Source organism: Mustela lutreola, chromosome 1 (genome assembly GCF_030435805.1).
Source record: "Mustela lutreola isolate mMusLut2 chromosome 1, mMusLut2.pri, whole genome shotgun sequence".
Lineage (NCBI taxonomy): Eukaryota > Metazoa > Chordata > Mammalia > Carnivora > Mustelidae > Mustela > Mustela lutreola.
In genome coordinates this window covers 59,170,089-59,197,645 of record NC_081290.1, presented here as the reverse complement: position 1 = coordinate 59,197,645, position 27,557 = coordinate 59,170,089, and the positions used below count along the sequence as shown (strand labels likewise).

Here is a 27,557-nt window from a genome sequence, read left to right as displayed (position 1 = left end):
AAAGAAGATATGTAAATATGCATTAAGTACATGAAAGATACCTAATATCAATAATCATTAAAAAATGCAAATCAAAACCACAATGAAATACTGCTTCACACACATTAGAATGTCTATCTTTTAAGTATAATAACACGTACTAGTAAAGATACAGAGAAATTACAGCCCTCATACAATGTAAGAAATGTAAAATGGGGGGACACCTGGGTGGCTCAGTGGGTTAAAGCCTCTGCCTTCAGCTCAGGTCATGATCCCAGGGTCCTGGGATCAAGCCCCACATTGGGCTCTCTGCTCTGCGGGGAGCCTGCTTCCTCCTCTCTCTCTTTCTGCCTGCCTCTCTGCCTACTTGAGATCTCTGTCTGTCAAATAAATAAAATAAAATAAATTAAAAATCTAAAAAAAAGAAATGTAAAATGGGGCAGCTACTGTAGAAAGAAGGAAAGCAGCTTGGCAGTTCCTCAAACAGTTTCTCAAATATGACCCAGAAATTTCACTCCTGGATATCTTCCCAAAAGAAATGAAAACTTACGTCTATACAAAAACTTGGGCAAAATATTCATAACAGCATTATTCATAATACCCAAAAATTAGAAACAACCCAGTGTCCATCACCTGATGAAAAGATAAACAAAATGTGGCAAAATCTATCCAAAAATGCAATATTGTACAACCATAAAAAGAAATGAAGTAATGATACATTTATAAGCAAAATACCTAGAAGACATCATTATAAGTGGAAAAACCCAGACACAAAAGGCCACATATTTCATGATTCCATTTATAATGCCCAGAATAAGCAAACCCATAGAGACAGAAAGTAAATTAATACTTGCCAGGGGCTAGGAATGGGGAAGAGTGGGGAGATGGTAAAAGAGCCATGACCGCTAATGGGAAAAGAGTTTCTTTTTGGAGGGATAAAAATACTCTGTAATTAGACAGTGGCACTGGTTACATAACCTAGAGAATATACCAAAAACTATATACTTTAAAATGGTGACTCTTAAGGTATATGAATTATACCTCATACCAAAAAAAGATCACCTAGGGGCTCCTGGTGCCTCAGTTAGTTAAGTCTCTGCCTTCGGCTCAGGGCATGATCTCAGGGTCCTGGGATCGAGCCCCACATAGTGCTCCCTGCTTCTCCCTCTCACTCTGCCCGCCACTCCCCCACCTGTACTCTCTACCTAAATAAAATCTTAAAAAAAAAAAAAAAATCTCATAATTATAGCATCTTAAAATTATAAAAGTATAAAATGGTCAACAGTCTCTTGGGGTGATAAAAAGTATTTGACTCCTAGTTTACAAATTTGAATGAATACATGGACAATGAAACTTTAAATCATGCATGCAAAACTCTCAGATCCTCTCTTAATACTCAAATTTTTCTTCAATACCAAACACAATGAATAATGCCATCAAACACAATTATGTATGTACAGTTACCAAAGCAGACTGTATCTCTACCAATTTCTCTCTCTTTAGCAAGCATATCAGAATATAAGGTAATATTTTATATATACATGTGTTATGCTACATATATTATCACACATTAGATATGTATCTACTTTATTACTAGATCATCTGAAATACAGAGCACAACTAATTACATCAAGTGTGTCATGACTGCCTTTATTACACTTCTATGATTATTTGAGTTTTATGTCTAACATACTAAACATAACGGTTCTATTTTGGATTAACTGCATTACCCTTATCCCCCCAAATTCATATGTTAAGGTTCTAACCCCTTATTCCTCAGAATGTGACTCTGGAGATAGGGTCTTTAAAAGAAGTAATAAGGTAAAGTCAAGGTCACATGGATGGACTCTAATCTGAAATGACTGGTGTCTTTATAGGAGATTAAGACCCAGACAGGCAGAGCGGAAAGAACATGTGAAGACAAAGGGAGATGACTGCCAACTACAAGCCAAGGAAAGAGGTCTCAAAAGAAAACCTTGATCCTGGACTTCTAGCCTCCAGAACTCAGGAAATAAATTTCTGTTGTTTAAGCCATCCAGCCTGAGGTACTTCATTACGGCAGTCCTGGTAAATCTCCTTAGCATGAAAAAAAAAAAATCTCCTTAGCATGGAAACAAACACCAAAATAAAGAAGTGGAACTAATATTTCAGAAAATTCTAAAATGAGTTCTTTGGAGACATAAAAGCTGAACTATTTCGGTTACAGCAGGACTAGAAATAGTAAATTCCTCATCCTAAAGCAAAATTGACTTCCTCCTAGCTTTTTATGTTCCAATATATGTATAAATATGTTTGTGTAGTTGGAGTTTTTTTTCTTAAATTCCAAAAGAGCCAACATTAAATTCCATATGGATAGATAGCCTTGAATTGGCTCAAAACTTAGCTGTAACAAGATGGACAGAAGTGAAGTATTTTGGAGGAAAACAGCTGGGTTCAAATCTTGGCTCCACCTCCTCCTAGCTATTTAATAACAATCTACTCTCTCTGAGATTCAGTTTCCTCAGTCACAAAGGGAGATCACTTAGCATGATACCTAGCATATAACCAATGCTCTATAAAAAGAGACATCATTTCATCATTGTATTTAAATAACTCAGAATTAGCCACAAGGAACAGTAAGCTATCTACCTAAGCACTACTTATGTGTGTGCTTATGTGTGGCACCAATGTGCCAAGTGCTATTATCTAATTTTTACTCTAACTTAAGTAATAAAGCGCAAATAAAATCAAATTGACACAAGAGCTTATATTGCTTTGAAAAATAATACATACTTGCTCTAGACTCTATTTAATAATGACTCAAATACTTAAGGATTTAGATTTGTCAAATTCTCCCTAAATACACTATCTTAAAATGTTACATTCTGCCTGAAACTCCAGCCTTCCATTTATGTATCCAAACCTGACTAGTTTTGCAAAGACTCAGTTTAAGTTCCAGATTTCTCTTAATCCTTAGGTGACAATTTTTCCCTCCCATTCATACAACAGTACAAAATTATATGTTGTCTTTCCTTTGTACTTTTTACGTAAATCTTGCTTCCACAACAAGACTTGAAGTTTCCTGACAGTAGGATTCCTAATATATGTGCCAAAGAAGCAGCCATGTGTTCACAGAAAGAATTTACTACTTCATGGACTGAGTATGTTAAGTAGTTATAACAAAGTGGGCTACTGCTTTTCTACATTACTTAATTTAAAAGTATTTCAAATTAGGGAGAAATCAGAACATATAGAGAACTACACAGATTTGAAAAAATCTTAAAAGATCATCTAATTTTACCTAATTACCTAAATTAATTCTTTAAAGGTAATTATTAGATAAAATACAGACCACAATAACATTTTTTCATTTTTTCTTATTTTTCCATTGTTAGCAATATATCTCTTTTATACTCTACAGCAGTTAATCTCTACCAGTCCCTGAATGATAATGAGAATGTATTTTCACAGTAGCAACTGGTGACATTTCAATAAATCAATGTGCTGCAGTGATACCTAAATAAAAGCTTATTTCACTATAATGATGCTTCCAGGCTTCCCTCAAGTCAGGTGGTTACTTGCAGTTAATGATCTGTGACATACCACACAAGTAGTCCTAAAAAGACTTATTATCCACTGCATGTGCAACAATATTTGCTTTATGGATGGCTACATGAATGAAGACATTCAATGTAACTGTAAAAGTAAAATCAAAAGAAAACTTACAAGTAACATGTTTTCTTTAAGTAAAAGGGCTGTGACCATTTTCCATTAATACTTAACCTTTTGCTGGAGCAGTGCAACCACATATAACGCTCAAATCCATAAAGCCCAAGAGCTGTTCTGGGTTAATGCTAATTAACTGCCCCTAATCAGAAGAGCAGTAACTTCCCAAAAATGTGAGATCATCAACCTCTATTGCTGACATCAAAGTCTTATCAAAAAGCTTAATGAACAATAAAAAAGACAAATATGCTTTACGTATGCTAAGAACCCATCTAACTGAATTTCTATATACCTATTCAATAGAAACATGCTGACCAAACAATTATGCTGTACAAAATTTGCTGATCTCAAACAATCCTCTTATCTTTCATAGTTGCAAGACTTTGCAAGCATTCACATGTTTACCATTTATAATTTTATTTCATTCACTAGACTCAGCTTTTGTCCACCATATGTCCACTGTGGATTAACTATTCCCTTAGGTACAATTAAGGCCTTTCCATTTGTTGTAAGAAGAGCTAAGTATGAAGGACACAGCCAGAAATAACATTTATACCTCAACCAAAAACAGAAGCACATTGAAACTCAAACCATAGTTTATGCAGCATCTTTTTTTTTATTAGACACATGTCTACACAGCAAAATAAACTTGAGATAAAAATTCATGGCAACTATACACCAGCTTTCACCATTGAGATTAGATATCAAAACGATATCACCTCCAAGTTTAAATGATTTTTCAGAAAAATATATTCCTAAAATAGAAGTTAGATGAAGGCTAGTTTCCAAACATTAATAATAACTGAAACTTTAATAATTACTTACATATTTCAAGAACATTTTACACATTTTTTTTAAGATTTTGGCTTTTAAATCCTTAAATTAAATATATATACATATACACTAAGCAGTACCTCCTCCCATTATACATAACTAGAAGACAGAATTTGAGGAAACAGTGAGAGAGCACAATAAGAAGAACTAACACATTTAGCACCTGTTACATACAGGCTTTGGTTCTAGGGGATAGATAGATAGATAGATAAAACTCAACCTCCCTATAAAGTAGCTGCTATTATGATGCCCACTTTACAGATGGGAAAATTGAGCTACAAAAAGGGTATCTTACCACAGCCAAAAATTAATAAATGAGCCCATATCTGAACTTAAGTGGCCTTACTTAGTAAGTATGTGTCCTTAACCACTTCTCTACACTGTCTCTCTGTATTGAATATTAATGTGCCAGAACACACTCTATCAAAAATATCCATAAAAGAAAAAACAATTTTTCATCTTTTTTAAACTAAAATTTTATATGAAAATTAAAAGATTAATTAGAGTTAGGAGTCTGTTTTCAAAAGAACTATATTTGTAATGTAGCAGGTGTCTTGCATGGTCTGATGTAGTAATGACTCATAAGCACAAAGTGAGTCTGTCATTATTAAACTCCTCTTCCGATTGAAAAATCTGGGGTCAGAGCTGTACAGAAGCCAAAACAGTATTATATTTACTTTATTATCTCAAAAGGTCTATAGTTCCATTTTTCACTGAGACAGAGAATTAATACTTTTCTAGTCATTCATAATAAGTACCTATTGAACCCTTACTGTGTGCAAAGACTAATCTAGATACTAGAATGACAACCATGAGCAGTCTCTGCTTCATGGAGCTTCAACTACAAAACACCTGAATAACTACAGGATGGGGGGGTATTTTTGCTCTAAAAATGGTGACTTTTTCAGAAGAATCACACAGTTTAAAAATAGATAAATAGCTATTAATTATTTAAAAATAAATAAAAGAGAAGGTAAAATGTAGCATTTAGACAACTTGAGAGAAAGAAAATTAAGTGAGAAACTAGTATTCTGTCCTAGTCCTCTTCTATGTATTTACTTCTCTCAACACACTAAAGAGCTTAAGATTTGGGAAAGTCTTCACAGACTCCTCATGTTCTACTTTTTCACTAAATCTGAAAAATGCAATAGATTGAAGATTAAGGAATGGAAATGACTCATTCAAAATTATATCTAAAAATAGAACAAGTTCAAAAACAATAAAAAGACATGCATTTTATGTCCCCGGGTATTTGCACACATACCTCAAGTCTGTCTTTCTCTTCCTATGAACATAAAACATGCTGTAATATCCTCCATCCTTTACAAAAACACTACCACAGAATTCTGACCCACATTTCCTCCAGCAGCTGCCCCATTTACCAACTCCTTTATAGAGTGGCATTACGTATACATATCGCTTCTACTCATTGTCTACCATTCGTCAACTTCCCTTCTTTCTTCAAACTCACTCTACCCAGCTTTCACCCACACCACTCCCATGAACCTGTTTGCCAAGGTCAATACCCATCGCCTCTACATACTTTAATAATCATTCTTGGTCCTCATCTATTGATCAACCCCTTCTTAAAACACCTTTACATGTAGCTGCCAGGATACTTCACTCTTGGGACTTTCCTACAATCTCCACTGGCCACATTTCAATTCCTTTGCTCCTCTTTCTTTATTTCCCCAAACGTTAAAACATGGCTATAGCCCAATGATCAACCTTTGGACTTCTTCTCTTTTTATACGCATTCCTATGTAAAGTTCATCTCTCAGGATTTAAATACAATCAATATGTTGTTGACTCCCCGACTTTTATCTCTAGACCTCCTCTTGCCCCTGAACTCCAGACTCATTTCCAACTACCTATTAAATATCTCCACAAAGACGATTAATTTAAGCATCTCAAATTTAACATGTCCAAAAGCAAACTTGTGATTCTCACCCAAAACTTTTCTTCCTGCACTCTTTCTCAAGTCAGTAGATCGAACTTTAGCCTTCCCGATGCCGAGGCCAAAAATCTTGGCATTATCTTGCCTCTTCTCTCCTCTAACTCCACAACCAATCTATGAGAAAATCCAACACCCCCTTCGAAATGTATCCAGGGGCAACTCCTTCTCACTACTTGTACCACCATTATTTCTCACCTGGATTATGTCAAAAACCTCTCATTTTTTTTACTTTGCTTCCATACATACCCACTAGAGTAAATTCTCTCAACAAGAACTGTAGTGATTCTTTCAAGTTAAATCACTTCATTCTTTTTTTTAATCTTTTTTTTTTTAAATTTCTTTTCAGCATAACAGTATTCCTTGTTTTTGTACCACACCCAGTGCTCCATGCAATACATGCCCTCCCTAAAACCCACCACCTGGTTCCACCAACCTCCCACCCCCCCCATCCCTTCAAGACCCTCAGGTTGTTTTTCAGAGTCCATAGTCTATAGTGGTTCACCTCCCCTTCCAATTTCCCTCAACTCCCTTCTCCTCTCCATCTCTCCATGTCCTCCAGGTTATTTGTTATGCTCTACAAATAAATGAAACCATATGATAATTGACTCTCTCTGCTTGACTTATTTCACTCAGCCTAATCTCTTCCAGTCCCATCCATGTTGCTACAAAAGTTGGATATTCATCCTTTCTCATAGAGGCATAATACTCCATAGTGTATATGGACCATATCTTCCTTATCCATTTGTCCGCTGAAGGGCATCTTGGTTCTTTCCACAGTTCGGTGACCATGGCCATTGCTGCTATAAACATTGGAGTACAGATGGCCCTTCTTTTCACTACATGTGTATCTTTGGGGTAAATACCCAGTAGTGAATTGCAGGGTCATAGGGAAGTTCTATTTTTAATTTCTTGAGGAATCTCTACACGGTTCTCCAAAGTGGCTGCACCAACTTGCATTCCCACCAACAGTGTAAGAGGGTTGCCCTTTCTCCACATCCTCTCCAACACATATTGTTTCCTGTCTTGCTAATTTTGGTCATTCTAACTGGTGTAAGGTGGTATCTCAATGTGGTTTTAATTTGAATCTCCTTGATGGCTAGTGATGATGAACATTTTTTCATGTGTCTGATAGCCATTTGTATGTCTTCATTGGAGAAGTGTCTGTTCATATCTTCTGCCCATTTTTTGATATGATTATCTGTTTTGTGTGTGTTGAGTTTGAGGAGTTCTTTATAGATCCTGAATATCAACCTTTTGTCTGTAGTGTCATTTGCAAATATCTTTTCCCATTCCGTGGGTTGCCTCTTTGTTTTGTTGACTGTTTTCCTTTGCTGAGCAGAAGCTTTTGATATTGATGAAGTCCCAAAAGTTCATTTTCGCTTTTGTTTCCCTTGCCTTTAGAGACATATCTTGAAAGAAGTTGCTGTCTGCTAAAAACCCTCAGTGGCCTTCCTTCTCACCCAAAGTAAAAGTTGAAGCCCTTACAAAGGTTTTCCTGATCTGTTCTCTTCCTAGATCCTTTCCCCTTTGTATCTAACTTCACATCCTACACTATTCTTGCACTGACTATTCCCTATATATAGCTACGCACACAGCTATACACACACACACACACACACACACACACACACACACTCACATGCCTTCTTGGAGTTCCGGGGGTACGGGGGAACAAAATACTATCTCAAAGGCTTACTACTACTCTTCCCTTCTACTTGGGTAACTCTCCATCCATATTATCTCTGAGGCACTCCTTCTTCTTTTATCTCTTTGCTCAGATGTCATCTTCTCAAACTTTCCCTGCTACCATCTTTAAAATATTAATACCTTCTTCCAAGTCTTTTTTCTCCCCTCCCTGCTTTCCCTACACAAAATATCATTTAACATATTATATATTTTATTATTCATTTATTTACTGTCTTACTCTATTAAAACCAGGATAGATGAGGGCAAGAATTTTTGCCTGTTCATTGCTGTATCCCAACACCTAGACATGTATGTGCAAAGTAACTATTTGTTAAATGAAATGAATGAATGAAAGAAGACACAGAAAACAAAACAAAATGAAATAGCTGCTGAACTGCTTTCTTTATATAAAAACTAGACATTTATATAAAATTTTAGGGAATAATATCACAGAAAATAAAAAGTAAATTCTCAGCTTAAGAAAATTTTTAAATTAAAAGGAAATGCTATTTTTAGAGCCCCGCAAATACTCCAAAGTTAACAGTATTTCCAAGGTGTGCCTAGCAAGTAATAAAAAATTAATAAATCTTAGCTAGTTATTATTACTGTTATTAGGAATATGGACCTATCCATGTATAAAGAAAATTCTTAATCTAACAACTGAATAAAATGAGCCAAAGAAACCATCTGCAAAGATAAGAAGATAGGGTTTACAGGACATGTAAAGTTAAAATTAAACTCTCTTAAAATTATGGGATGCCTGGGCAGCTCAGTCGGTTAAGCAACTGCCTTCCACTTGGGTCAGAATCCAAGGGTCCTGGGATCAAGTCCCACATTGGGCTCCTTGCTCAGTGGGGAGCTTGCTTCTCGCTCTGCCTCTGCCTGCCACTCTGCCTGCTTGTGCTCTCTCTCTGACAAATAAATAAATAAAACCTTTTAAAAAATAAATAAATAAAAATAAACTCTATTAAAATTATATGGCAATAACTATGTTCGAGTAAGCAGACATATTACTAAACATGTTTGGGTCATCATATTTTAGGAATAGAAGGTGCTTATGATTACCAAATATAATCCCTCATTTTATGCAGGAGGATGATCCTAAGTAATTAAGTAAATTGGCCAAGGTGATGTAATCAGATAAAATGACAGCACCAGGACAAAAGCTAAAGTTTTCTGATCCCCACTCTAACTCTTCCTTTAAATTATGGAGCAAATCCACAATTACTGCAGATAAAATTAAAATAAATTAATTAATAAAGAGGTTTAAATTACATTTATGAAAAATTTTAATCTCCTTTCTACAAAGAAATGTTTTATAGCTATAGATTAATTTATAAATTTTATAAAACTATATATTTTTGTAATTGTAATTTAATAAATTAAAATATTTAATAATTTCTTCTCATTTTTAAAATCAGAGATTTCCCATAAAAGAAAAAAAAAGTAAAGTGGATGACATTTCTTTAGCATTTAATAAAGTTTCTCTATCATGAGAAGGAGACAAACATAAATTTCATAAACAGGGGTAGGGTGGCTCAGTTGGTTAAATGACTGCCTTCGGCTGAGGTCATGATTTCAGGGTCCTGGGATCAAACCCCACACTGGGCTCCCTGCTCGGAAGGAAGCCTGCGTCTCTCTCTCCCACTACCCACTTTGGATTCCCTCTCTCACTGTCTCCCTCTGTCAAATAAATAAATATAATCTTAAAAAAAAATTCTATTAAAAAATTTCATAAACAGATTGTTATGACAGAAATGCTTACACAATTCCCCCAAGCAAACAAAACAAAATCACAGAAACCTTAATGCTTCTCAGGCTAAGAACATTTTTTTTTTAATTTTATTTATTTATTTGACAGAGAGATATCACAAGTAGGCAGAGAGGCAGGCAGAGAGAGAGGGAAGCAGGATCCCTGCTGAGCAGAGAGCCCGATGCAGGGCTCAATCCCAGAACCCTGAGATCATGACCTGAGCCAAAGGCAGAGGCTTTAACCTACTGAGCCATCCAGGTGCACCAGGCTAAGGACATTATAATACTGTCAAATGGTTTGAAGTAGGCTATCTAAAAAAAGAAAATTAAGTATGAAATGACAAAACATCACTGCAACAACTGATTTTGATGAGTATTATGAAAAAACACTCATTTGACATTTTCTTCCCCAGTTAGTATCAGTCCTAACACCAGTCTGAATGCAATCTTATGCATTTAATTTGAGGAAATTACTCAACCAACTGAACTGAAAATACTATCAAAATGTTCTGAAAGTATAGCAGGACTGTGAAGTATCATGTAAAGGAACAGCTTTAAGAGTGTGTGTTAAAATACTCTCTCAGTACACAGACTACTGATGCTGTCAGTATCAGAATCAGATGCTCTCAGCATTTTCCAGGACATAAATAATCATAGCTTTAGTTAACAAATTTACATGCAAAGAGAGGAAAAAGAAAAAAAAAAAAATGAAGCAACAGAAGCAAAAATATAAAGTCCATCTGAAAAAGACACTTGTATCTGATACTTTAGGATTACTATTCCCAGAACAAAATAGAACCAAAGTATTAAAATAAATGGGCAAGGAGGCAGAATGTTTTAATTCACAATGTATGAACAGAATGAACTTTTCAAATTCTCAAAAGAGTTTCTGTTCATGCTTTATATAAATTATAAACTCTCTTAAGCAAACTGATAATAATGACTCACTCATTCACTTTGCTATAATATTGTAGATAATAACTTTTATAGAAGTTAATGTGAGTCCTTCAAAATAGGAATCAAAGTAAATGTTACCTACTTCACATTTTCTACTCTGCAGATAAAGTAAGAATTTTTGAACACTCAAGAGAGTCACAGGATAAGCAAGCATATTTCTGTAAATTCCACTTTAGCTTTTCAAGCTGAATGTATAACCATTTCTTACACTCCTCTCTGTCACTAAGAATAAAGAACAATCTTTTAAAAACTTTATGATAATTTTATTGAGGGCATCAGTTAAATTTTCCAACCTGAAATTTACTTGTTTTTCTAATACATTTCCATTGAGTTCAGGGAACACAACTATAGCGTACATTAAAATATAACCTTTGAACCTGGCAGTGTAAAACATCACTTCCTGGGCAGAGATAGCACTCCAAGAACAATCAATCACTGTTAAGAAGAATATACACTCAACATTGTTAATTAGTGTTGATGCACTCTCCTCTATGCCCTCATCTGTCATGAAGATTGTTTAAAAATCTGAGTTATTAGTCTTTATTTGGGAAAGGATCTGGTTAATATCTTTAAGAGCAGAAATCAGTCATCCACCCACTCTATCCCAGAGCGTGATAATTCCTATCCCCAATACAAGTTACTGATAACCACAACCCCTCCACTAACTAAGAAGCTATTAATCAGGGAGAGGGCAGCTTCTATGCAACCCCTGTTAATTTCTGTTTACAATCTATCCAACTGAGAATGTTAGCTAGTCAGGGGAGAAACTAGTTGATGGATCAGATAGTAGGAAAACATAACAGCTTAAACACAGAAAGTAACAAAATGACAAATTAAAATGCCGTGTGCTTATAAAACACGGATTGAATTTAAAATTAATCTTTAAAAAATTAATATTCCTGAATGTTCATTTCATTTCAATGGGACTGAAAGAAAAATTAAAGGTGCAACTTCAATGCATATGGTTTTTGGAATTAAACACCAAAACTAAGAAAAAAATTAAAAGTCAAAAGTGTAGGTTTCTACCACTACATAAAAGTTACATCAGCAAAAAGCAAAATTCTTATTCTTTTATATTTATTTAACCTAAAATCATAATATAAAACCTATGACACTTTATCTCAAACATGATCCAGCATAATATAACTTCAATATATTTCCTAAGAAACTCTGAAGTTGTTCACCAAGGTGGAATTCAGTAGGCCAGTTGGGCTGAAGGTCATCTAACAGATTCCCTGTATCTATACATGTATTTTCCTCATTAAGAAAATCATTTTCCCTTAATAACACATCCCAGGCCATTAACACTTCAATGAAGGCTTCATGAAAAGGCTTTTATTCATTCATTGAATATTCATTCATTCAGGCACTGTTGTCAGTGATGAGGTCCCTAGGTTTCGTTGAGCTTACATTTTAGTGGGGAAAGAAGATAAGGAACAAACAAGAACATCAGATGGCACTGATGCTCCACAGATAATTGAAACCGAATTGTCTTGAGAAAGGAACTGCAAGGCCTGTTTACACTGAGTGGCCAAGAAAGGCAACTCTGAGATCACATTTAAGATGAGATCCAAATGATAAAATGGAGCCAGTCAAGCAAAGACCAGAAGTATTTCAAGCAGAAGAAATCCTATAGTACAAATTAACTTAGAATGTTTTAAGTACAGGAAAAAAAGACATGTGCCTTAGCATATAGTGGAAAGAGGCAGGAAGGAGCCAGATCACCTAGTGCTTGGTAAATCTGGATGAGGAGTTTGGAATATGTTTTCTAAGTGTGATGAGAAAGCATTAGAAGAGTCGAATAACATGATTTGCCATTTGGGAAGTGGACTACAGGAAGGCAAAGCCAGAAGCAGGAGGGACAGTTAGGAAGCTACTGCAGTAGTTCACATGAGGTGATGATGGTGTGTTAAGCTATTGCCAAGTCCACCTGTAAGAAACCTGGAAGCAGACATAAATAGAAAACCTTGAGGCTCCGAGGTGCAGGCTCTGATCAACTGAGAGAGCAACGCACTCAAGGCCAGGAAACCAGGTACCAGACCTGGTAAATCTGACTCCCTGAATTGCAGAAATCCTCTTAAATAGCAACAGAATGGTTTCTATCTATCTATTGTTTCATTCCATACTGGGCTGCAGACACCATCAAACTTCAACAGCTCTTCAGTAAAGTACACAGAGTAAGTAGGTGACTTATCCTCTTTCCTATTTTGGAAGTTACCTATCAAGAACTTATGCTTACCTCGCTAAAAAAAAGCAGGGCCTTCCATGAAGATTTAGACATAATTATATTTATTAATCCCAACAACCAAACAGAGCAAAAGAAAGGCAGTCAATTTTTTAGAAAACTAAAAAGGCAGCTAAGCAAAAGAATAAAACTAAGACTTAATTAATTTGGTTAAAATTAAGGTTAACAGGTCCCTATCACCCCTTAAGCACTCTCTTTGTCTCAACCTTTGTGCAAATGAATGTTTAACTGAATATACATAGCTGGCACTCCAGAATGTTTGCTTAATTAAACTGCTCCACCCATCACATGGTACAGAGAAGTACTGATCTAAAACACAAAACAAAACAAAATAAAAACCCAAGGCATAAGATGATGACAAGCGGATTCTCTAGGAAAATCACCTACAAGCCACTTTTGTAAGATATCTGTTTCAGCTCTACTAATTTGTAATTGTGATCATTTAAATTGAAGCTATAATCAGTTTTTTTAAAGGCTATTATGAATGATAATGGTGATGATAACAGTTATTGAGGATTTACAGTATACAGATTACAGACTAAGTGCTTTCCATGTAATATCTCATTTAACGTTTAAACCAACTTTATCAGAAAAAAGCTATTATCCTTACCTGCAGATGAAGAAGTTGAGGTATGCAGATACAAAGTAAACTCTGTTGTCACACTGCTATTAAATGAAGAAACTGGGCTTGTAAAAGCAAAGCACCCCAAAATTTAAAGCCCTATGATCTTAACCATAACTCAACACAAATTTAAATAGTACAGGGGTCCAGTCAGTTAAGCGTCTGTCTTCAACTCAGGTCATGATCCCATTGCGCTGGGATCGAGCCCCACAACAGGCTCCCCACTCTTGGGGGGTTCTCCTTCTTCCTCTCCCTTTGTGTGCTTGTGCGCGCTCTCTCTCTCTTTCTCTGATAACTAAATAAAATCTTAAAAAAATAAAAAATAAAATCTTAAATAGTACAAAGAAAAAACACTAATGTCCTACAGCCTTTAAGAATAGAATATAAAATAGGGGCGCCTGGTTGGCTCAGTGGGTTAAGGCCTCTGCCTTCGGCTCAGGTCATGATCTCAGGGTCCTGGGATCGAGTCCCGCATCGGGCTCTCTGCTCGGCAGGGAGCCTGCTTCCCTCCCCCTCTCTCTCTCTGCCTGCCTCTCCATCTACTTGTGATTTCTCTCTGTCAAATAAATAAATAAAAATCTTAAAAAAAAAAAAAAAGAATAGAATATAAAATAAAATAAATTTGTTTTAAGCATTATACACTGAAATAATTTAGTTGTTACCAATTGTATTTCATAAAAGCAAATCCCTTCCTATACTGGCTACTTAATTATTCCTATACTGGCTGCTTTTTATATTTAAACATAATAAAACACAACTTTTTTTTTTTTTTTTTTTTTTTTTTATAATTTTTTTATTTTTTATAAACATATATTTTTATCCCCAGGGGTACAGGTCTGTGAATCACCAGGTTTACACACTTCACAGCACTCACCAAATCACATACCCTCCCCAATGTCCATAATCCCACCCCCTTCTCCCCAACCCCCTCCCCCCGGCAACCCTCAGTTTGTTTTGTGAGATTAAGAGTCACTTATGGTTTGTCTCCCTCCCAATCCCATCTTGTTTCATTGATTCTTCTCATACCCACTTAAGCCCCCATGTTGCATCACCACTTCCTCATATCAGGGAGATCATATGATAGTTGTCTTTCTCTGCTTGACTTATTTCGCTAAGCATGATACGCTCTAGTTCCATCCATGTTGTTGCAAATGGCAAGATTTCATTTCTTTTGATGGCTGCATAGTATTCCATTGTGTATATATACCACATCTTCTTGATCCATTCGGCATCAGGGAAATACAAATCAAAACCACAATGCGATATCACCTCACACCAGTCAGAATGGCTAAAATCAACAAGTCAGGAAATGACAGATGCTGGCGAGGATGCGGAGAAAGGGGAACCCTCCTACACTGTTGGTGGGAATGCAAGCTGGTGCAGCCACTCTGGAAAACAGCATGGAGGTTCCTCAAAATGTTGAAAATAGAACTGCCCTATGACCCAGCAATTGCACTATTGGGTATTTACCCTAAAGATACAAATGTAGTGATCCAAAGGAGCACATGCACCCGAATGTTTATAGCAGCAATGTCCACAATAGCCAAACTATGGAAAAAACACAACTTTTAATAAAAATAAACCCATAACTCATTCCTACCTAATACTATCCTCAATCCTTAGCCCAAATTTCTGTGAGTTTACTATATTTTAATAAAAGACAAATGATTTTATAACATTATAAACTCTTCCTATAATACAAATTCACACATACAAACACATATGTACACACTCCCTCTCCTCTCCCTCCCTCCTTCCTTCTCTCTCTCCCTGTATAGAAATTTTCTGTCTATCCTATCTTTCTGCCAAACTCTGGCTAAAAGCTGGCTACACCCAGGTGGCTCAGTCGGTTAAGCACTGGACTCATTTCAGCTCAAGTCATGATCTCATGGATTGTGGCATCAAGCCCCACATGAGGCTTCTTACTCAGCATGGAGTCTGCTTGGGATTCTCTCTCTCTCCCTCTCCCTCTACCCCTACCCCACACCGCCCCCCAGCTCACTCACTCGCTCACATGCACACATGCTCTCTCTCTAAAATAAATAAATAAATAAAATCTTTTTACAAATGAAATAAAAGTTGGCTACTGCTGCCAATATTTTCATACATACTTCTTTTCAGCATATGCTTTCTATTTTGCAACTTTCTAAGTTGCAAAGAAAAGGACACAATGATGAGTTTTAAAAAGCACGTTTAGGTAGAAGATGACTCTTTATAGATAAGGAACATAATAATCCAGTTTCAGATATCTTCCCATCATGTTTCTTTTGTTTTCCCTTTAATCCCTTTTGTTTCAATTGAACTAAAGCTTTAAAAAACTGTAATCTTTGCTTTTTAATATAATTTTGCCCCCCCCCAAACAGGAGAGAACATACTACTATACTACTGTAACATCAACTTGGAAACACGGATTTCAAGATCTTTTATTACATGACCATATGAAATCAGCCCAGTGACAGTATGCAGTAAATAATATCCAGGAAAATGTTCATCTTATAATCTCTTCATTTTACAAATGTAACATTCTGTGTGACTACATACTTTATTCTATGATCTCATTCTGAAAAAGAGTATTATAAATACAAGGAAGGGGTTAAAGCTAAGCCAAAAGCTAAAAAAACTCAACTTTTTATGCTATTAAATCTCAAACATAACACTAATATTTTTTTCATAAATTCATCTAACTTATATAAATGTTTGTTTTTAAAACTTAGGAATGGTCTCACTAGAACAGTCCCACAGTCAACCTAGTCTGATAGCCTCTCTTTGACAGTGACTAATGGCAGATGCCTCACAGGACAGCATAAACACATAACATATAAAATTATGCACCACTACACCATTTTATCTTGAAAGAAATAAAAACAAGCCTCAACCCCCAACCCTTTTCTACTCTATAATTTCCTAAAAGGTGATGAGAAACTGCTACTAAAGCACAAATTTAACCATAATACATGCTAGTGCTTCAGTAACATAACAACAAAGAAATGGTCTCCTAAAACGAATAGCTGCACTCAGAAATAGAATCTAAGGTCATCAAAACTTTCTAAGGAAGAATTTCAATGACTTTAAAAGCATCTGATTCATTCAATTAGAACTATTTACGGAACAGAAGAGCAAAATTGAACTAAAGCTTTAAAAAACTGTATCTTTCACTCAAGACACCCATTTCATGATATATAATACTATTTTCTAAAAAAGTATTATAAAATTTGTATTTTTAACTCTTCAGAGAAATGGTATCCACACCTGTTCTATAATGATTTTAAAGTAAGGCCTGGATTTATTAAATGTTCATCTAAGTGTGCAAAAGCACATAATGAAGAAATCTTGGTTTAGTCCTTCAGGAAGTACTATTTCCTAAATAATTACACACACAAAAATGCACTACACTTTTAAAGACCTTTGGAGAAGACAATTCTCCTGGTAGTATACTTGGGTATTGGTTTAACAATGCTTGTAGTCAGGAAACTATTCCTGACCTAAATCCTCCATGGTATAATTTAAATTCATTTCTCTTTTTCTGACCTCAAATAGTTATAGAAGATTAGGTTGTATCATAATATTTTATATTTAAAAACCCTTATTAATGTCTATTTCTTCAGGTAACTACACTGTAGGACTATGAACCAACTAACAGTCCTGTACTAAATTCAGTCTTATAATTTTATATGCTATATATCATAGCCCAAGAGACAGATCTCAAAAATTACTTATCCACCATTTTTAACAAGCACTACTCATCTCTCAATACAGTCTTTCCTTAAAAACAAACAAACAAACAACAAAAAAAAAAAAACTGTATTTTAGAACAAACCCCAAAAATTTAAAAAGGGAAGTTTATGAGAGATGGGAGCAAGAAACAATGCATACAAAATTCTACCCAAACGCTGCTTTCTTTCCTAGAAAAGGGGACCATTTAATGAAATCTATCTCTCAAAATCTCTGGGGCAGAGCTGAAGCTGCAGTGCAGTATCATAAAATCTGCAGCTGTGTTGCTGTTCTTAATAGTCCATGCTGCTTCCTCAGTCCACAGGAAGCCAAAACACACATGGTCAGAACAGAACTTACCTGAACAGGCACTGGCCAAAGCAGCAGAGCAGTTATGACAAATCAAGCAAGCATTAAAACTCTTACTGAAAAGATTGTATACATCTTTAAAAATATTCCCAACTAATGTGCTTACTCCAGGAAAGCTACATCTTTGATGTTTCTAAACATTAACATTTTGGTAGGAAAAAAGACTATGGGATAGGCAAATAAACTACTATACATAAATAAGCATTAATAACTTACTTTTATTGCCCACCAAGGCAACCAGTGGCTGAGTTTCTGACTCCTCGCTCACTTTCTTCACCACAGAATACCAGTCTTCTAAATTCTCAAAGCTTTGATAATTTGTAATATCATATACCAAGAGGATTCCCTGTCACAAAAGAGTTACAGAATCTTTGTAAGATACCTGGTACATGCATGGCAAGTTACAATGAATATAAGAAAACCATATCATAGGTGTGAAAAAGCTGCAAGGTCCATAATCCTGCCTGTAACTTTCATGAGGTCGAACATGTAAGCCTTTCAATAACAGCCATCTGCTGCTGCTCTTTTTAAATATTTTCAAAAATGGAGATTCCATGACATCCCTTGATAGTCAATTTTAGTGTTTAACACAATTTTCTTTAAATGAAATAAGTCGATTTCCTCTTTTGGTCCTCTGTGCATTTGGAGAACAACATGAGAGTATCCTCCTCATAATAACCCTTCATGTACTTGAAGATAGTTAAGTAACTCCTTTACCATCTCCTTTCCAGAATAAACAAATTCAATTCCTTAAACTTGCCTCAAAGGACTTATTTTCTATCCCTTTAATCATAGTTGTTGGGTTCTTCCCAGGACACACTACATACAGTTTTTTGACATCCTCTTTAAAATGAGCAATGTAAAACTAGACATGATACTGTAATAAGAGCCTGAACAAAGCCAAATATAACAGAGGGATTGCTTCCTGCCTCTTATATATCATATTCCTTTTAATATATCCCATTATTTTGTGTGGGAAGGAGAAGAAATATGTACACACACAAAAATAACAGTGCCACATTCTTGATTCTCATCCAGTTTGTGGTCAAACACTTAATACAAAGCTCTGCATACAGTGTAAGTCTGGACCCTAACAGCATTTATGTCTCCTTCTTCTTAGGTTGTAATCATAAATTTTAACTACATTTTTGTACCTACTATGTATCTAGACTTATATTTAGATTTTTTCATTAGTCCTTTCAACAATCATGCAATGCTGGTATTCTTATTCTCATTTTACTAATAAACAGAGGTTACAATAACCAAGGTCATACAGCTAGGTAAGTAATGAAGCCAGATATGAATCAAGAGCTGAAAGAATATAAAGTTCACTCATTCATTCTATAAGCACTTGTCTACCAACTATATGCCAAGCATTGTGCTGGGCCCTAGGAGTGTAAATTCCAAACCTCAAAAGACTCAGTCTTGCAGCAAGGCAGGCACATAAACGGACAAGTACAGAACACGAAAGTGATGGCCAGTGATATGCTGGTAAAGGTTAATCAACTGGCTATGGTCATGGAAGAGGGTAGGGAGCTATAGAGTGTGATTTGTAGCATTTGCCTATTTCTGTGGTGTAAATACTCCCCTAGGGCCATTTTCAAGCTACTGATGTCACTTCACTGAACAGAGCTAGGTAGGACACTACCCTACTGCATCTGCACCATAGTTACACTAGACATAAATAATTTCAAGAACAAAGATAATAACAAAAATATATGTTAAGATAACATGCATCTGAGCATATATCTTTATTCTCAGTATAATTCATATCTTTCTGTATAATTTTTAATCATGAATGTACTCAACAACTGGCTCACAAAAATTCCCAAAAATTTAACAACTGACTTTCCCAAGCCAGTTTCAGCACACTATCTCATAACTTTCTAGCACCATGTTCTTTTATTAAATTACACTGGCTCCAAAGTCACTTAGCTTCTCTGGGTCTCGGCTTTGTTTGCCTCTAAAATTAGATCACTGAGGGGCGCTGGGGTGGCTCAGTGGGTTAAAGCCTCTGCCTTTGGCGCAGGTCATGATCCCAGAGTCCTAGGATCGAGCCCCAGGGCTGGCTCTCTGCTCAGCAGGGAGCCTGCTTCCCTTCCTCTCTCTCTGCCTGCCTCTCTGCCTACTTGTGATCTTTGTCAAGTAAATAAATAAAATCTTCTATAAATAAATAAATAAAATTAGATCATTGAAAGCTAAATGGTCTCTAAGATCCCTTCCAGTGTAAATATTCTATAATTTTTATGCAAAATCATTTGTCTGATTCATTTTGATAACTTAGACACCTATTTCTGTCTTCTCAATGCTTTCAAATAACGTCCAACACAGAATTATTTGAAATAATCAGCATAAGTCCACTTTTCTTTTCTTTTCTTTTTTTTTAACATATAATATAATATTTGCCCCAGGGTTACAGGTCTGTGAATCATCAGGCTTTCACATTTCACAGCACTCACCATAGCACATAACCTCCCCAATGTCTATAACCAGCCACCCTCTCCCTTCCCCCACAAACCCTGTTTGTTTCCTAAGATTCAGAGTCTCTTATGGTTTGTCTCCCTCTCCAGGCCCATCTTGTTTCATTTTTTTCCCTCCCTTCACCCAGGACCCACTGCCCTGCAATTTTCTTATTAATAACATCCCAGGGGCTCCTGGGTAGCTCCATCAATTGGGCATCTGGCTTTTGGTTTTGGTTCAGGTCATACTCTCCAGATCATGAGATCAAGCCCCAGGGTTGGGCTATACGTTCAGTGGAATCTGCTTGGGATTCCCTCCCTCTCTGCCTCTCCTCTCAAATAAATTAATAAGTAAATAAATAAATAAGTAAAATCTTTAAAAAAGAAAAGAAAAATGCCCCAGAACTGGCCTTTGAAGAAAACTAATCTTCAATCTACTGTCTCCACCTCCAGTTGACTTGAATGATACAATATATTGTGTTAAAAGAGCTCTGTCCTGAAAGTCATATTGCTGTTGGACTACAGTCTTGGCCCTACCATCTACTGATCTTGGGCAATGATTTTGTCATCCACCTCTAAAATACTTAATATGTCTACATGATTATTTAAAGTAATAAAAATAGACTTATTTAAAAACTAACTTTAAAGTTAAAAACTAACAGGGTACCTGGGTGGCTCAGTGGGTTAAAGCCTCTGCCTTCAGCTCAGGTCATGATCCCAGGGTCCTGGAATCAAGCCCCATATCAGGCTCGCAGAGGGCCTGCTTCCCCTCCTTCTTTCTCTGCCTGCCTCTCTGCCTGCTTGTGATCTCTGTCTGTCAAATAAATAAATAGAATCTTTAATAAAAATAAATAAATAAATAGATAAAGAAAGTTAAAAACTAACTTAAAATTTTTTTTTAAAATTACATAATGGCTGGGAATTTTTTCTTTATTATTCTAAGCAAATAAGAATCACATTTTCAAGGCAACTTTGAGGTAGTTTTTATATTCATAGATTGAGCCACCAACCTGTGATGTCTCTTAAACCTTTAGATTTTTGGAACTCTTCAAATCAATATATGAAAATCTTCATCTTAACATGGATCAATATGTGAATGTGACAGAATATGCAAATAAAACATGGCCAACTTCTCTGTGATCAATACCAAAGACCAGAGCTATAGAATAAAAATTAAGTACTACTAAGGTGTCTGGGTGGCTCAATCAATTATGTCTCCAACTCTTTTATTTATTTATGTATTTGAGATAGAGCGAGAGTGAGGCAGAGAGAGAGTGCACAAGCACAGGGAGCAGCAGGCAGAGGGAGAAGCAGGCTTTCCACTGAGCAGGAAGCCTGATGTGGGACTCCATTCCAGGACACCAGGATCATAACCTGAGCTGAAGGCAAACATTTAACCGACTGAGCCACCCAGGCATCCTAAGCCTCCAACTCTTGATTTCAGCTCAGGTCTCCATATCAGGGTCATGAGTTTGAGTCCCACACTGAGCTCCACACTCGGCATAGAGCCCACTGCATCAAAAACTAATAATGTATTTTATGGTGACTAACATAACACAATAAAAAAAAAAAAAATGAGGGACACCTGGGTGGCTCAGTGGGTTAAGGCCTCTGCCTTCAGCTCAGGTCATGATCCCAGGGTCCAGGGATTGAGCCCCACATCAGGTTCTCTGCTCAGCAGGGAGCCTGCTTCCCTTCCTCTCTCTCTGCCTGCCTCTCTGCCTACTTGTGATCTCTATCTGTCAAATGAATAAATAAAATCTTTAAAAAAAAAAATGGGGGCACCTGGGTGGCTCACTCAGTTAACTGTTGGCCTTCGGCTTAGGTCACTGTCCCAGGGTCCTCGGATTGAGCCCCACATCAGGCCCCCTGAGAGTCTGCTTCTCCTTCTCCCTCTCCTTCAGCCCCTCCCCCCAACTCATGGTTATGCACTCTCTAATAAATAAATACAGTCTTTTCTAAAAATTTAAATTAGATACTATAGGAATTGGTAAACTATGGCCCCCAGGTCAACTCAGCTCAAAGCCCATATTTGTAAATAAATTTTCACTGAAATACAATCATACTTATTTAAGTATTATCAATGGCAGCCTTTGTACTACAACCGCAGAACTGAGTAGCTACAACAGAGACAATATGGCCTGTGAAACCTAAAATATTTTCTATCTGGTTCTCTAAAAAGTTTGCCAATTCCTGATCTAGATCAGCATATCCAATATTTTTAAGAGAGCAATACCTATGAATCTTCCAGAACTCATAAGAAAGGCAGAAGGATTAAATGCCTTTCATTAATCTAGCTATCCATCAACCAAAACATCTGTTCATAAACCCCATTCTCAATAACACTTACTGTAAAAAACTATGATTCCATCTTTGCTCCTAACATGACAATCCTTCACCAATTCTGACCTACACCAATGTGGTCAAATTCTGAAAAGGGAAAATGAGAAAACAGAAAAGACAATAAAACACAGAAGTGTTCTAGAATTTTCAGTTTCAACTCTGACCTGTAAAAAAGCCTGAAAGTCATCATGTCTTTCCTTATAGTAAGAAAAAAAATCTAAACAAACTAAAAATCAATGACTTCTCTTGGACAAAACAGAGAACTGAGTTTGCAGGGTAAGTCGCCACCCTGAAATCTGGGAGATAGGTGAATTGAAAGAGTCACAGCCAAAACATGTTTACCTGAACAAAAGCCACTATAGCCAGTAAAGGGTGGGAACACTTAAATGATAATTTCGATAAATTGCTGGAGGCTGCATATGATCCACTTTGAGAATGAAAAACTCCAGGTGACACAGTATGGAAGTACTCTTACACTTTCACAGATTTTACCTCCAGAAACCCTATCAGATCCTTTTGGTAAAGCAACAAGAAATATCCCCCACATGGCTCTGACACAGTGAGAGACAAATTAACCATTGTAACATACCCCCAGAGTATTATCCACAAAAAAAAGTGTCTTATATCACATAGGGGAAAGACAGTTCCCATCTCCAGCCCCCTCTAGCCATCCTCTCTCACCTGAGTGGGAAGAGCTAATAAACTCGTGTGAAGGTCACAGCCCGGGACACAAGGCCAATATAAGACTGTGACTTAATCAAAGTATATAGATTGCTTCCCTGCCTCCATACTTTACCACACCACCAAATGGGTTCCAGCCTAATAGCAGTATATTACATTCGAGAGCTGCAAAACACAAACCTCAACTGAAGAAGAGTTTTTCGAGGTGCCCAAAAAGGGAGAAAAAAACAAGAACACTAGAGGAATTGGATGTCTCCAGTACCTAGAGCCTCAGCAAACATTAAACACAGACCAACCAATTAACATAAAACCTCACACTAAAGCCCTATTTACCTGAGTTCTTATTACTCTATACATCATATCTTGCCTTAAAAAAAATAAATAAATAAATGGGACGACTAGGTGGCTCAGTCGGTTAAGGGTCTGCCTTCGGCTCAGGTCATGATCCCAGGGTCCTGGGATCGAGTCCTGCACATCAGGCTCCTTGCTCAGTGGGGAGGCTACTTCTCCCTCTACCTCTGCCTGCCACTCTGCCTGCTTGTGTTCTCTCTGTCAAATAAATAAATAAAATATTTTAAAAATTAAAAAATAAAAATAAATTAGAAGGCAGTTTGAAGGAAAAAGTAAACCTTAGAACCAGACTCAAATATGATATGGATTTTAAAACAAATAATGATAAATATATAAAAAGGTTCCAATGGAAAAGGTCGACAACATACAAGAACTAAGCGAAATAAGTCAATCAGAGAAAGACAATTATCATATGATCTCTCTGATATGAGAAAGAAAGAGTATTAGAAAAGGAGTAAGTAAAAGTAAAATAAAAGCATTTATTTTTCTTATTCTTACATGATCTAAAATGCAAATGTTTAATAATAGTAACAATGTATTGAGTGATTATAGCATATGGGTAAAGTGAAATGAATGACAGTCATGTCATAGGGGATGAGGGGATGGATTAAGAATAATGCTTTTATGAATTATCTGAACTATACATGCAAAGCAATACAGTGCTATGTGAAGGTGGACTTAAACTAGTTAAAAATATATATTGAAAACTCCAGGGCAACTGCTTAAAAAAATGTATTTACATATAACTGAAAGGTTAAGAGAAGAGTTAAAATGCTCAAATAAAACAATAAAAGCGAGAAAGGTTTAAAAGAAAACAAAAGACTAGCATAAGAATTAGAAAACAAATATGACAGAAATTAACCAAACTGTATCAATAATCACTTTAAATGTGAATAGTCTAAATATACCAATTAAAGGACAGATTATCAGAGGGGATGGAAAAACCAAGATTCAACTATACATTGCCAACAGAAAATTCACTTTAAATATAAAAACACAAATTAAAGTAAAGGGATAGAGAAATACCATGCTAACACTAATGAAAACAAAACTGGAGTATTCATATTCATTTCAGACAAAGCAGATTTTGGAATAAGGAAAGATATTGGGTATAAAATGATAAAGGGATATTGGGAGGGTATGTGATTTGGTGAGTGCTGTGAAGTGTGTAAACCTGGTGATTCACAGACCTGTACCCCTGGGGATAAAAATATATGTTTATAAAAAATAAAAAATTAAAAAAAAAAAATGATAAAGGGATCAATTCTCAAAGAAGACATAACAATCCTTAATGTGTATACACCTAACAACAGAGTATCAAAACATGTAATGCCAAAACAGATAGAACTGTAAATCCACAAATCCACTAGTACTGTTGGAGACCTAAACACCCCCTTTTTCACTGACTGATACATTAAGCAGCTGACAATCAGTAACTTACATGAAACATTCACCAAGACAGACTACATTCTGGGCCTTAAAATATACTTTAACCAATTTATAAGAATAGAAATCATACCAACTGTGTTCTTAGACTAAACCAGAAATCAACAATAGAAAGATAGCTGGAAAAACTCAAAATATTTGGTTATTAAACAAGATGCTTTTAAATAACACATGGGTCAAAAAAGAAGTCTCAAGAGAAGTTTTAAAATAAATTAATAAAAACACAGCCTATCAAAACTTGTGGGATATAGCAAAAACAGTGCTTAGAGGAAAATGTATAGCACTGAATCCATATATTAGAAAAGAAGAAACATCAATGATCTAAGGTTCTACTTGAGGAAACTGAGGAAGAAGAGCAATTTAGGCTTAATGAAAGCAGAACAACAAAAAAAAAATCATAAAAACTAGAGCAGAGGGGCACCTGGGTGGCTCAGTAGATTAAAGCCTCTGCCTTCGGCTATGGTCATGATCTCAGGGTCCTGGGATCGAGCCCCACATCGGGTTCTCAGCTCAGTGAGGAGCCTGCTTCCCCCTCTCCCTCTCTGTCTGCCTTTCTGCCTACTTGTGATCTCTGTCAAATAAACAAACAAACAAACAAAAAAAAAAATAACTAGAGCAGATATCAGTGAAATTTAAAAGAAGAAAATAATAGAGAAATTCAACAAAACCAAAAGCTGGTATACCTCCAGCCAGATTAATCAAAAAAGAGAGAGAGGGGAAGAGAAAATTCAAATTAATGAGGGGACATCACTATTACTCCCACAGACATTATAAGAATAGTAAGGGAGTAATATAAACAACTCTATGGCCAAAAGGTTGATCACAGAGATGAAAGGCAATTCTTTGAAAGACACAACTGACCAAAACTCATACAAGTAGCCACTGACCAATACCAAGGCCTCTACCCACCAGCTTCAGCACACACCAAAGTCATATGTCTAAGTATTCACCTCTTCAGGAGCCTATAACACAAGCACCCTCAAAGCCCTGAATCTCTCACCACATCCATCAATCCAGACCTCTTCTGACTGCTTCCAGAAAACTATCAGAATCTTCTCAGCCACAAGAAAGTATAAATCTCTCAGAAATGCAACACAACATGGCAATAACTGAAGCAATCTACAAGGAACTGCTAGAAGTATTTTCTTGGCAACCCTAAGGCCACTGAAACCCATATCTCCTGATGCACTTTTATCACCTACCTACGTTCCATTCATCTTTCTCCTATATCTCTTCCCTACACTGCTCTGTGCTTGCTTTCCCTGATATACCCTCAAACTGCTCCTCTTCATCCCAAATCTTTTTGTTATGACTTTTGGAAATCCTTCTGTATCTTCAAATTCTTCAACAAAAGATCCCTGCATTTTCTATGCCTTAACTTCACTTTTTCTGCCTGCAATTACTAGAAGACACTATCACCCCTTCTCTTTATAGACCACAAGACCTTGAGTAAATATTACATAAAGTTTCTTCATACAGTATTTTGTTTTCACCTATTTTCACTTATCACCTTATCTAATGAACATGATGAACCACTAACCAGATAGATAGCATTTTCAAAGGAATACTGAAGTTTCAAAGGACAATAACTTATCTAAATACTATAAGTTATTCCACAGATTTAGTTCAGAAATTTAACAGGCACAATACAGACACAATTTAATCTTCCACAAAATGAAAGGTTCCCAGTTCCCGTAATACAGGTATTTTTTTCTCCCTGATTTGTACAACAAATAATCTACTTTAGCTTTTAATTATATGTGGAAATGTGTTAAAACATATAGATTGTACCATAGTACTTACAACATACGCTTTGCTCCATAAGTACAACCTATAAGAAGAAACACTAATGCAAGAGAGGTCTGTATAATCAGTTATAGGATGGCAAATATCCAAGTAAGAAATGCACAGTAAAAAACAGCACATGGCCTCAGAGAGTCCAGCTTTACGATGCATTCTCTCCCCATCATGTGGGCATCATGTGGGCAACCAAATCCTTTTGTTGGCGGTTAACAGGCTGGCTCATCTGTGTGGGGCACTGGCAACAATAGTAGTTATGTTCTGCCTCACAAATGACTACACTTCATTGAGTTTATGCTCAGTAAGGCAGTGTTTGCAAACCACTTAGATTCCAGGACAGAAAGAGCTACAAAAATGAAACACCCAGTTCTTCTCTGAGGTTTGTTATTAGCCTCTGTTAGCCACAGGTTACAGGGCACTAAACACTATGTACTGTGTGTTTGCTTGTAACCACTATGAAAAATAACCTATGACATCTTTCTGAAGACTCCTAGAAAATTTTAAGTTAATTTAAAATCTGGGAATTTAACTGGGAAATGCTTCGATTCTTAGAACTAGTTCTTGTCAAAAGATCTCACTAATTCTTTCTTGGGTGTCAATCCTATTTTGTTTCAACTAACACTATTCAATAGATGATTGCTCAAGTTTAATGCTACTGGA

At 36.1% G+C, this 27,557-nt stretch overlaps 1 protein-coding gene across 2 annotated transcripts in view; it reads right to left on the bottom strand.

The window, feature by feature from the left end:
- Positions 1–27,557, bottom strand: part of RAB28 (RAB28, member RAS oncogene family) — a 101,339-nt gene that overhangs the window by 61,375 nt on the left and 12,407 nt on the right. For both annotated transcript variants that reach the window (XM_059165311.1, XM_059165308.1), the window contains exon 4: positions 18,034–18,163. In XM_059165311.1, the coding sequence (XP_059021294.1) occupies positions 18,034–18,163 (130 nt within the window). The remainder of the gene's footprint in view (positions 1–18,033; positions 18,164–27,557) is intronic.